The sequence below is a fragment of the Rhineura floridana genome, chromosome 9 (assembly GCF_030035675.1).
Source record: "Rhineura floridana isolate rRhiFlo1 chromosome 9, rRhiFlo1.hap2, whole genome shotgun sequence".
NCBI lineage: Eukaryota > Metazoa > Chordata > Lepidosauria > Squamata > Rhineuridae > Rhineura > Rhineura floridana.
Window position 1 is genome coordinate 79,016,867 of NC_084488.1, and position 13,132 is coordinate 79,029,998.

The 13,132-nt window shown below is 37.7% G+C and overlaps 1 protein-coding gene across 7 annotated transcripts in view; it reads right to left on the bottom strand.

Annotated features, from left to right (window-relative positions):
• Positions 1–432: 432 nt before the first annotated feature.
• INTU (inturned planar cell polarity protein) overlaps positions 433–13,132 on the bottom strand; it is a 49,615-nt gene continuing 36,915 nt past the window's right edge. For 6 of the 7 annotated variants that reach the window (XM_061585080.1, XM_061585081.1, XM_061585082.1 and 3 more), the window contains exons 9-16: positions 12,276–12,329; positions 10,593–10,655; positions 9,432–9,650; positions 8,445–8,909; positions 7,340–7,437; positions 4,396–4,585; positions 1,711–1,868; positions 433–1,346 (exon numbers count right to left, since the gene is read on the bottom strand). In XM_061585080.1, coding sequence (XP_061441064.1) covers positions 1,235–1,346; positions 1,711–1,868; positions 4,396–4,585; positions 7,340–7,437; positions 8,445–8,909; positions 9,432–9,650; positions 10,593–10,655; positions 12,276–12,329 — 1,359 coding nt within the window. In that variant the 3' untranslated portion in view covers positions 433–1,234. Of the gene's footprint in view, positions 1,347–1,710; positions 1,869–4,395; positions 4,586–7,339; positions 7,438–8,444; positions 8,910–9,431; positions 9,651–10,592; positions 10,656–12,275; positions 12,330–13,132 lie in introns of those variants that run through there. The other variant, XM_061585086.1, reaches the window with a different exon arrangement.

Genomic DNA, 13,132 nt, shown 5'->3' on the forward strand with positions numbered 1-13,132 from the left:
GCAAGTTTATAATAATGAAAACCATGTTAAAAATGGGGAAGCTGGAAGAATGTAAAGATATGAAAGCTCAGCTTTAAAGTAAAATAGAAGATTGAAGGGTCATTTCCTCATTAAGGGCTCCCTGATCTGAATATAGACTGCAACAGGGGGAGAAAGGAATAAAGCCCCCTACTTCCTATGCCAGAGTCCCAGTCCAGATCGGGTCCCCTACATGGATTTATTCTTAAAAGGACATTCATACAACCATTGCATGAATGATTTCTTGTCTAATTTGGTGCTTAGATTGTGAATAAATTGTGTGACATGGCTTCTGCTTGTGCAGTGTTGAATGTAATCCCACAAGAAAATACAAAGGTACAAGGGAAATGTTGTTTTACAAATATATGCCTTTATTGTAAAAAAACATATATAAATAGTTTATATGAAGTTTTTGAAAACAAAATGGTTAATTTCTCCTGTTTGTGTGCCACAGAGCATCAGTAAATAGATCGATTTTACAATGTGACAAGTAATTTTTTATTTACATAACTATACATAATATCCTTTTATAGTATAAATTATTATTATAGCCCTTTAATGTAAGGTAGTCTCTCCCCCCCGTTCCACTCTGTAAGATACAAATCAGAAAAAAAATCCTTTGCTTTTCACTGAACTTATAATACCAGAATTCCAAACAGGTCACATACTGTGTCTTGTACACTATGTAATAATATGTTAAATGCTACAATACATGCGCTTGGTTGAAGTCCAAAAGAGCGTATGTGAAACTAAGTCCTCTGCAGCTGTTCATTTTCACAAGGTGCCCCATAAATCCCCCCCCCCGGTTAAACTGCATTTTGAACTTGAGGAAAGTTTATCAGATGTTTGGAGCTTATAACATGGGCACCTTGCAAGGAAGAAACTCAGCTATGAGAATACTGGTCCACATATGGTTCATGTGTACATACCATCCTTTGTAACAGCCCTTATGTGTAAAGTTTGTCGCTAAATAGTAAATCATCACAACTCGCTTAGATTTTTAAAAATTTTAAGAAGTCAGTCTCCTGAGAAAACAGATGATGACATCCAAGTGTTATTATAACTGTTTGAAAAATTATTACATCAAGGAGGCTATTCTAGAGGAAAACCTCCAAGAGAATTCAGGACGAAAACCATGGTTTAATTCATATTTGTCAGCCTTAGTGCCTTGGAAGGTTTGCAGTTCTGCTTATGATGGTTATATAGCTAAATGGATTTACAGAGCTAAACCAAAGGATAGTTTAAAAGCCAGTTCAACAGCAACCTCCGTAACAGAGTCATGAAAACAGACATAAAACTCCCGAGGCTTTGGATCTACGAAGAGTCTCCTGCAAAAAACCCACAAAACTTTGTTTCAGAACAAGATGTTTAGACGATTCTAAAAACAGTCTGTGTTTTTATAAGGGTTTACTAAAGAACTAAAAATAGAATAACTACACATCAGTACCCGCTGAGCTTTCAAAGTGTTCCTCGCTAGGTCTATTTATGCACATTGAATTGATCCTTTGCTATATTTTCAGTCCTATGTGGTACAAAAGTTATCTTAGAATAGATAGCTGCACTGAGGAAGAGACAGACCATCCTTGTGAAAGCTGCATTTGCTGAATTACAAAGTTGGGACAACAGAGAAGTTTTGAGGTTTGGGGCTATGTATGAAACAGGAAAACCAAAAAGGTATTATGGCTCACTTACCCTACAACCCAGTACATTATAGTTGGTGGGGGTTTCTTTTGGTCAGTCCAGTTGTCAGGAGAACATTCAAACAACACTCCATGTTCTTTCACTTGATGAAAGCCAGAATTCGCTTTTTGGGACTCTGAACATCTCCCAGAACCTGCAGTCTTTTTAGTCTGCAATGAATATGCACAAAATAAGTGGGCAATGAAATCTGAATTGGCATTATGGGCAAGGAATAGGAACATTGCTTTTACTGTCTGTGATAATCCACACATCACCAAATATTCCCTGAAATGTTATGATTAAGAGGAAGGTTTTACTCCTCTTGAGAAATAACTGTCTACTCAGCTACGCTGGTCTGATTCACACATCACATTAGTTTGTTTTTAACTATGGTTTAATGTGATATGCAAAGCAGGCCTCTGAGAAACAGCTGTCTCCTCAGCTCTACCTGTAATTTCAAAAATATTTTCAGACTCAGAGACATAATCTCTCTCATTTTTCTTCCAAGTATGTTTACTTCCAAAATGACTTTGCTATAGACAGAAAGAATCAAACTAGGCATGGTGCCACAGTTAAGGATATATAAATATTGAAGAATTATAAAGAAAATGATCAATAAATATACTTCTCAGCTGCATTTTCTGCTAAAAGCAGCTGAAATACTTTGCTTGAACCACATTTTATATACTTTTTTGCTCTTAGTTTATACCAAAAAAGGTTTAATCTGTGTTATTTTAAGACATTATATATAAGCACAGGTCTATTTTTTACATAACCACATGCATCAAACTTCACATAAAATTACATATAGTAAAACTGATTTAACTTTCATACATTGGTATTAGCAGTTGTGCTAAAACAGTCTCAACTAAGGGGAAAATATAGCAGCCTGGTTTTATTTATTTATTTATTTAATTACATTTCTAGACCGCCCTATAGCAGAAAGCTCTCAGGGCGGTGTACAACAAATAAAATCACAATTAAAATATGAGCAAGTGTGGAAAAATATATATATATATAGTACAATTATAAAACATTAATAAAATTGCCATTGAGATTTATAAATTAAGATCATATTAAGTTTAGAATGTTAAATTAAAATATTTAAAAATTTACAAAATTTAAAAAGCCTGGGCGAAAAGGTAAGTTTTTACCTGGCGCCGAAAAGATAACAGAGAAGGCGCCAGGCGTATCTCGTCTGGGAGGGCATTCCATAGTTCGGGGGCCACCACCGAGAAGGCCCTAGATCTAGTTGTTGATCTCCGGGCCTCTTTATGGGTTGGGACCCGGAGAAGGGCCTTTGACGTCGAGTGTAGTGAACGGGTAGGTACATAGCGAGAGAGGCGCTCCATCAGGTATTGCGGTCCAATGCCGTTTAGGGCTTTATAGGTAAGAACCAACACTTTGAATCTGGCCCGGAAACATATCGGTAGCCAGTGCAGCTGCGCCAGGACAGGTGTTATATGGTCAAATTTCTTTGTCCCAGTGAGAACTCTGGCCGCAGCATTTTGCACTAGCTGAAGTTTCCGAACCGTCTTCATAGGTAGCCCCACGTAGAGTGCATTACAGTAGTCCAATCTAGAGGTTACCATAGCATGGATAACTGAGGCAAGATGCTCCTTGCTCAGATAGGGTCGTAGTTGGGCTACCAGCCGGAGCTGGTAGAATGCATTCCGTGCCACCGAGGCTACCTGAGCCTCAAGTGACAGGAGCGGATCTAATAAGACCCCCAAACTCAGGTTCAGGTGTAACATCGGACCGTGATATCCAAAACTTCTCTTGATTTCATGATAGTCGTCTCAGTCTTTCTAAAGAGTTTCAATTCTGAGTCTCAACCTGACACAAACGGTTGCATTCAACTAACTCCTACTCAGAGTAGACACATTGAAATGAATGAACCCAAGTTAGCAGCGTCTATTAACTTCAGTGGGTCTACTCTGTGTACCACTAGCACTGAATACCACCCAAACACCTAGGTGGTATTAAATACTAGTCCTATTCAGAGTAGACCCACTGAAGTTAATAGACATGACTGATGTAGGTTCATTCAATAGGTCTCCTCTGAGTAGGACTAGCATTGAACACCTAGGTGTTTAGGTGGTATTCAATGCTAGTCCTACTCAGAATAGACCCATTGAAGTTAATAGACATGACTAACTTAGGTTCATTCAGTTCAATGAGTCTACTTTGATTAGAACCCATAGGTTTTTGTTACAAGAACAAGCCATGACAAACTCCAGACTTTGTGCTCCCCCTCCTCCTCCTTCCTGCAGCTGCTCTTGCATGTGAACTGGGGGATGATGTGTGTGCGCCCAAGACTTGCGGCTGCTCATTCTTGTAACAAGAAACCATGGTTTGTTGTCATGTCTGAACCAGGCCAGAGTGTATTACTTGGCACGGAATTGAAAAACTCTCTGCAAAGACTGGCTCTATCATTACAGAAATCAAGAGAAGATTTCATTAGTAAGCAATAATTTTTGGCATGGTACTGAAGTCAATGAATTAGATTTTTTTAAAAAGGGCATATATCCCCATTTTAAGAGAGGCTGCAATCCTATACTCACTCATCTGGAACAAAGTCCTGTTGAATTCAGTGGGGCTTACTTCTGAACTGATAAGCATAGGATTGCCTTGTTAGCCCCCACAATAAATAAATAAATAAAAATCCGCATAATAATGAAAAATAATGGTGCATACTTCTTTCATCATGGTCTGCTGGAAAATGGAACGGATAGAAAGGCAACAGCGATAGAAATTCTTGACAAGTTGGGGGTGGATAGTTCCACTGAGCTGTGCTACTTCAGCATGTGTTGGAGTGATAAAAATTCCATGCATTGTTTCTAAAGAAATATAGTGGAAGAGAGTGTTTTCAGGACCAGATGTCAACCTTCAAGAGCAAAAGAAAATAGTTATTTGACTATCTGCTTTTAAAAAATATGAAATTAAACCCTACTATGCAAAGCAACCCCCATAAGATACAACATAATAAAAACGTTTACAGGGCTTAACTTGGTTCTATAGAAATTAATAGTGAACACAGATGGTTCTTTATGGAACTAGTCTTGGGCCATAGCCAATTCATTGAAAAAACATACAAAAATATTCAACAATATTTACTATATCTAGTTGTTGGCGTGTGCGGTGATTTGCGTGTCAGCGCATTACTACTAAAGAGCAAGACGTCCAGAAATCCACAGACAAAGAACTTGGTTAAGAGTCTTTTACTCCAGACATTAAGGCTTACAGCATGCAAGCGGTTTCACTTTCCCCCACAACACCTCCTAACAAGAACCTCTCCACTCTGAAACAAAAACCCCCACGGAAGGCTGGCAGAACTTTCCCAGCCTATATCTCTGTCTGTTGCCTTGACAGCAGGTGTTGGCCTTGACAGGCCTTGCAAGCAGCTTAACCCCTGCTTTGCTCTTCCTTGCTTTCAGGCTTGATGGAAAACTACTAGTGACAGTCCTGCCTATGGGTCAACACTAGTACGCCACATCTAAAAGTTAGCATATTCCATAAAAAATTGACAACTGATAGGATATTTCTGTGTCTTTGCCTGAAATTGATTTCCAGCCATTAATCTCTATATCAGTCAGAGAAGAGAGGCTGTTACTTTTTTCAGCTACTAATAAAAGCAGAGGAGGCTGGAATCAATCTTAATAATCAATGAAGTCTGACTTCCATGCACTACTTGGGTCTGAGATATATATTTGCTACACAACTATGAAACACAGGAGCAATTTAATGAACTGAAATGGATTCAAATTTTCATTAGCAATTATACAACAATGGAATATGGGAATGTTCAATGCTATGCACATTGGAATCTATTACAATGTATTGGAATCAAGGAATTTAACAGAACTATGTAAAAGTTTGTTTTCTTTAGCTTGCCGAGGCATTCATTTCGCACATTCTATCATAAGAGGCTGGTGTCCTTTGTTGAGGCTTTAAGCTATTCTCCTTAGCTGAAATTAAGTTAAGTTTTTTGTAGGATTTGGCATTTGAGCCAGCTTGGAGCAGGAAGCAAAGTAGGGTGGTGGTGAGAGAAGAGAGATGGAACTGGGTTGCAAGAGGTCACAACTTTAAAGTTTCACTGAATTTGGCTAATCTGAGCAGGGACTCTCCAATGCTGATAGTTCATCTGCTGAGAGTAGAAACAACCAACTCGCCTGCTGGATTGTCTGGGGAGGAAGAGTGGTTTGAGGCAGCAGATGACATGAGCTTTTCATTCTACTTGTCGCTACCAACATGGGGCTAAAGGTCGCCTGTCCTTGTGTGCCGAGGCCCTCAAGGGTCCTTAGTTTTTTTTGGGGGGGGGGAGGAACAAGTCGATTCCCAGCTATGGCCCATGCACAAGACAATAGTAAGAACCACTCCCACAACCTCCCACATTGGAACTGGGTTTATCTCAAGTGATTACTCAACTGGTCAAATGTTTAAAGCATTAGTATATAAGAAATGTAACAAAAGCAGCTTATATTGATAACAATTAACAAGTTCTGTTTCCCCCCCATCAAATTAAATTCTAAACATTTATTTATTTAGACTATTTCTATACTGCTTAATATATAAAAAGATCTCTAAGCGGTGTACAGAACAGTAAAACAACTACAACAGGATTAAGATTTAGCAGAGGAAGTATTGATCACATCATAAGAAGCCACCAGGGACAAGATGAAATTGGCTTGCCTTTCAACAGATCAATAGAGTGAAATGCTGCCCATAAGTAGTAGTCATTTGGAATGTTTAGGTGTATTGTCGTGCATGTAAAGGATTTCCTCTTAGGTGTACACATTGTTATGATGGAAAGATGAATCCAAGTTAGCTCTCTGTCCTTCGCAGCCAGGAACGGAAAGCAAATTTACCTTTCTTAAAGGAGGGCTTATTGCTGAAGAGTTATTCCATGTAACATAGGCTGAGTTGTTGGTGACACACAATCCAAACAAGTCAAGGTCAAGCACAGGGAATCAGTTGAGGTCCAAATACAATCCAGAAACAAGGTCAGGAAATTGTCCAAGATCAATGTCAGGGATTTCCTCTAGCAGATTAGGGAGTATTTGCTCTAATGCCATGTATACCTCATCTCCTCAAATAGATTTTTCTTTGACTGAATCTTTCCTTTTCCTCAGGGAAATTCAGGTAAAAAGAAAAACCCAACTCTGCACAGATTTCTTTTATATTATCTACACCTATTGTGTGGGATCAAGGCTCTGTGATTGGATTATGATTCAATTATTGTAATAGTTTGCACAATATATACAAACAAGTGAACAGTTCGTGTTTTTACACCAGACTTCCAAGGAAATCTTAGCAAAGAGCTCTTCCTGCTGCCCTACAGAGCTTAACTGGGGACAGTGAAGGAAGCATGGGGAATTTCCCTGTACAGAGGTGTATAGTGCACTCTAGAAGAGAGAGAGTTATCCAATACCTGTGCACCTTAGTGCAATTATAAAGTTGGGCTAACATCTTCACAAGGACATTCATGGCTTCATAGATTGACTACTCTCAAATAAGCAATCATCTAACTAGCATGCCAACCTTATTTTTTATTTATTTGCATACATCCACACACAAAACAACAATGTAGCCAGAAGATATAGTGCTAAAGGAAAAACAAAAAACCACAGCAATGCCTTACTTCATAACATTATACAGATCAGCTTCCTTATCCGAAAAGTTCTTTTTGAGGGTTCCTAAATTAAATGGATTTAGAAGAACATTCTTCTTTTTAGTTACCTGAAAAACATGCAGAATTCAATGCTCACAGTATGAGTATGAATAGTCAGAGTCAAATTTAAGGTGTAAGTACCGAGGATGTTTTCAAAAATTGGTTTAGCAATTCACATGCTTTCTGAACGTATGCTGAACTGTCAAGGCTCAAGTGACGTGCCATGTTAATTTTGAAATATTTATGGTTATTTTATGTAATTTGGTTTTCAGAACCAACATGAACAAATCTTTTACCAGAAATTTATTTGTGCTGTTTATTGGAAAAGGATATAGGATTGTATTCAACAAAATGATAGAACAGACTCTCAGAAATTAATAGACATTATTAACTTAAGTGCATTGATTTTGCTGGGTCTACTCCAAGCATGGTTTTGTTGGATAGAACCCATACCTTTCAGCACAAAGCCATATTCTGCAGATTTGATGAATTATGCTGATCAAACTCAATTGATTTGATGGTAATTAGATTTAAATGTCATGCTTAATTCTAGTTGCTTATTTTGGAATTTAGAAATACTTTCAAGTTTATATTATACCACATATCTTTTTGGTTGAATGGTGAGGAAAAACTTTTGTAGGATAGGAGCTACGGGGTGGGGGAAAGCTACATGAAGGAAATCTGACCCCAGTGGGATATTCCCTTGAATACTGGCAAGAGCCAGGAACAAATTAATGACCTCATGCTGCAATGATTGCACACAGGGCACCCTTGAAACAAGATTATACAATTATGTCAAAAACTTTCCCATTGGAATATGTGACACTCCTGTGTTGCAAATTCATTTTTGGCAAGTCTCACTTGTTCCCAGCTGTGCATATGGGTGGAAAATGATTTAGAAGTTTACTGAAAGCCAGCAAGAATGGCAAAGCACATCATGGACATGCACCACTTCCTCCCCTTCTCACACTCAGAAGGTAATGCTGCAATTTGTTTTAGCTGTTTGTGCCAACACAGCAGTATGTGAGAAATAGTAAATAAGGAATTATTTAGGGAAAGAAAGAAATAACATTACCTTAAAGAGACTGTTACTTCCATCAAGTCCACCAAGACCTTTAGATTGTGCAGAATATGTATTAAGGTTCCCACTTCCTGCTTCAGGACTGTTACTACCATAGTCAGACACTCCGCTATTACTTAAGGGACTAGGCTTATGTGTCCTTAAGGTAGAATCACTAAATGGCATGTTTTTGTTTGCTGGGGAACTTATAGTGCCTGTCGTATACTGCAGTTTGTTGAGAAGAGACAAGTTGGCCAAGCTTTCCAGTTTGTCCCGTGATGAAGGGAGAAACCAGTCAACACAGGACAGCAGTGGAGTAGAAGGTGATTCCAGTGTTTCATCTATGCTGAGATCTATGCCATCCAACTGAAGGATTGTTGCTTTGACCTGATCTACATATATGCAATCTGGTCCTGGATTTCCAATGGCCTTGGAAGAACAACCTCCTGCTTCCAGCAAGACACTCAACACGAAGTGCCTCTGAAAGAAAAAGGGGAAAAGGTTTTTACTAGTGGGATTTCATTTTTCAATACCCATGGTTTGTGTAAAAATCATTTTTTAAAAAAATCAAGGCACTACAAAGAAAAAACCTAGAATGAACAAAGTCAAACTATCAGAATTCAAATCCGAGATCAAGGCAACCAATAGATAATGGACATCAAGAAAACACCCCAAGGAAAATGAAAGTTAATATTCAGTTTACAATAAAAACAGGGATGGTGGTGACCAAACTTTTCTAGAGGTAAGTACTGCAACTGAGAATGTCCCATATCATATTAACACCTACCTCATCTCTAAAGTGGAGTATATGTGCATGTGACTGTGTGTGCGCGCACACATACTTGAAGCAGAGCTTGACCAGACAAAAGTTATTTGAAATATAACTTGAGCTGAAAGGAAATGCTCATAAATGACATATGTGGAACATGCTCATTACAGCATGCATTTCATCACTTAACAGGAAAACAGCTTTATGCATACCAAAAAACCCACAAAACGTACCAGACCAACTGTGAGTAGAAAGTATCTTGCTTTAGGTTCTCCATATCCTTCCAAAGAAGCTTTACATCCCTGAAGATGGTGTTGTGGAAACACTTCTCGCCATATTACTAATTGAGCAATACACTGTTCTGCTGCCAAGGGCAAAAGGCAATAATGCCTGCTATATAATGCAATATCAAGTAAATCCTCCTTTGGCAAGTGACTACTAATTAAATATCCCTGAAGCAAAAACAAAGACAGCAGAGATTCAAAATATTATACATAACAAGTTCCTTTATTTTGGAAGTTTTTTTACATGCAAGGGCTTGGTTCGCATTTGTGAAATAAATAATAGTAGCCAAGGAATATTGTTACATTGCCAGTTCCCAAGCTATGGATCCACTGGATTCCCAAGAAACCCAACTTCCATTATTTTTAAAAACCAAACATCTACTCTTGAAGGCCGCAAAGTTAAATTTTAGAAAGGTAAAGGCACTGCTTGATCAAGTTTTGCCATTCCACACCAAACTGTTCCCACTTCTCTGGGCTTAGACTAAGGATGGGGGACTTGTGGCACTCTAGATGATGTTGAACTCCCATCATCCCCAGTCAGTATGGCCAATGACCTAAGATGATGAGTTGGAGTCCAACAACATCAGGAAGACTACAGGTTCCTCGTCCCTGCTATAGTGGTTTGCATGGTGCTCATGTTGTAATAATCTTTTTGGTGCATGGCTAAAATATTTTTGTTTACACAGGCATTTTAAACCTGTGTATGTTTTAAATGTTAGGGGTTCTCTCAGTTGCTTTATTATTGTCTTTCATCTTGTATTCTGTCTAGGAATTCTAAACAGAATGAAAGGCAGTATAAAAATGTTTTAAATAAATAATTTTAAGCAGGTGGAGAAAAACAGTCTGAAAACTACTCCCACCATCTTCTTTTACATTATATTATACTATTAAACTTACTAATGTATGTGCCTGGGGGATTTAAAATATGATGTGAGGTCTTCATTTAGTTAGAATATGAAGAGAATCAAACTCTCAGAAACTCCATAGCGGTTGCTTCTCCTTAATTACCACCTTTAGAAAAATAATCAGATTGTTCTTTGATTATAGCTGGCACTGATAATTTGGGGTTAACCATCTTTTCAAACACCATGATTTTTTTCAAAGTCTTACCTTGTAGAAGAGACATGAGCCCAAAATTGTATACTGCCGTCTCATGTCATAGTAATCTTCAGACTGTAAAACAAATGAAGTCGCCATTTCAGAATTTAGCTGATCCAAGTCAAACAACTTAAGTACTATGATATCCTTTAATTCCTCAGGATGTATTCTTTAATTGACTAGCAGTGTCTTCCAGTAGTGATACACATGCATTGCAGAAGTTCAAAACTTCATTCTAAAAGTTCATTTTTTTCACATAATTACCAGTTATGCCCAGCTGTTTATAATTATGACAATCAATTTAGATTAATTTTCAAAAGCTATTAGATTTCATATAAGAGAGTCCTTTTGGTTTCAAAGTTATAACACTTTGCTAATTTGAGCACTGCTCTTGCCACCAGAGAGACTTCTTCCACTACAAACAGCAAAACCATAACCTTTTATATTTAAAGTATTTTTGAAAACTAGTGAAAAGCCTTAAGAGAATGTGAGTAAAAGAGGTCTAATAATTCTGCTTTCTGTATGACCCAAATGTATATATGTACATTTACTGTTGACTAAACTGTTTCTATTTTAATCAAAATGAGCATTAACCATATGTTACTTCAGAAAAGTTAGATTACTTTTAGTGTATTTAAGTTGCCTGAAGCAACTTTTAAAGTTTACTGGAGGAACTGTAATGCTCTATTATTTCATAGAAATAATGTCTATAATAAAATATGTATGCAGTATAAATAAAGTAGCAGAATGATTACAGGGGACATACACACTCACAGAGCTAATGTCAGTGTATGTAGTACAGCCGCATATTATTTACTAGTAATATCTGATGCAGCAACAATTTACAGGGGATAGTTATAATAATCCTCAACTTTTCAAAATTATATTTCCTTCTTACTGTACCAATTATAATGCCTTCCAGATAAAAAAACCATAGATAATTATACTTCAAGTCATCCTATTGCCTGGGGAGAAATGCCAAATGGGTACTTTGTACTGGAGTTTCAAGTTCAACAGTTGAACTTGCAGTTTTTACACATACTTAGTAACTATAGGAACTTTGAATGGAAGCTAACACTGTAGCTACAAGAAGAAATTGAAGCACAAATGAAATATTTTCCAGAAATAAATATTGAAAAGGTAAAACAAAAACATTTCACTTTAGTACTTCTAGTCTAGGAAACTATGAACCACTGCTGGCTCCACTTTTCAGAATAGCAAGGCACCTCCACCTTGCTGTGATCACTTGGACTCATTCCCCTATGTCGAATTTTCTTTCCAGCCCAGAGGCAGAGTCAACCATGGACTGGCTCCTGCTCTTGTTTCATTCTCTCTCAAAGGCAATGACAGGAAGGAGAAGCATAAATCCTTGCTTGCTTGCCTTTCTCTCTAGGTGGAAGTCAGGTCTGCGCTCAGGGGAAGGGAAATAAGCAGGAAGTGGCTGATCCTCCTCTGCACTCCTGTTGCCATTCACTCATCCTCTCCCTCCGTGTCTGAGGAAGAAAGCAGCAAGAGCAAAGAAAAGGAACAGCTGGACCATGGGGCTTCCTATCTCAATCAAGGGCCCCCTGCTGTAGCATAGGTCTCAGTGGGCTTCCAGTGACAATCCTGACTCTGGCCCTGAACGCTTGATATCAACAGGTGAGCTCTGAAAGGCCAGATATGTGGGAATGTGCAATAAGAATATTTCCTTACTAGTTCTGCGAAGTCTGCTGCCTCCAAGTCACTCAGAGCTGTATCAATTTCTACCTGAAATATAATACCAAATGAAAACTTGATGTTTATTCTCAGTAATGGCAGAGCCCCTCTTGTGTCTTTCAATACTGAGACAATGCCCCATAGCCCATAGAATTTCATATGGCATTTCAGAACCCTAGCAAAATTAAGTATCAAGCTCCCACTGATTGCTATAATAAGGGCCAAAAGGATTAAATATAATCCTTGTGTTAAAACTTTATTTACCATGTGGAATAAATACAAAAGGAAGATTAGCTCTGGCCTATCCTCAAGCACAGCAATATACTATAGTGGTGTAATGAATGATATTACTTATCTGGGAAATTTATCGTTTGGAAAAAGTATAAGATGACAGAGACAGGTATATTAGTGAATAATGGACAATTTAAATCTTATGGAGAAATAGGTAACTTGATGGAACAACACTGGCCCTTGTACTCCCAGTATTTTCAATTTAAAAATATTATGAATAGTATAAGGACTAATAGTATAAGGACCATTACGAGAACAAACGGAATTTGAGAACATCTTAATAAAAGAGGAATTATCAAGATCTTTGAGCAGAACATTCAAGATAATGAAATTAAATGAATTACCAAATACATATCAAATTAAGTGGGAAAGAAATCTGGGCCATACCATTCCTTTAAATGCATGGAAATGGATATGGAAAATTCCTAAGCAAACAATAAGTGTCATATTAAAAGAAACAAATTATTTTCAAGTGGTATTTGACTCCCACGAGATGAAACTGAATATATCCAACAAACAACAACATATGTTAGAGATGTAAATACCTGCATGCTGACATTTTA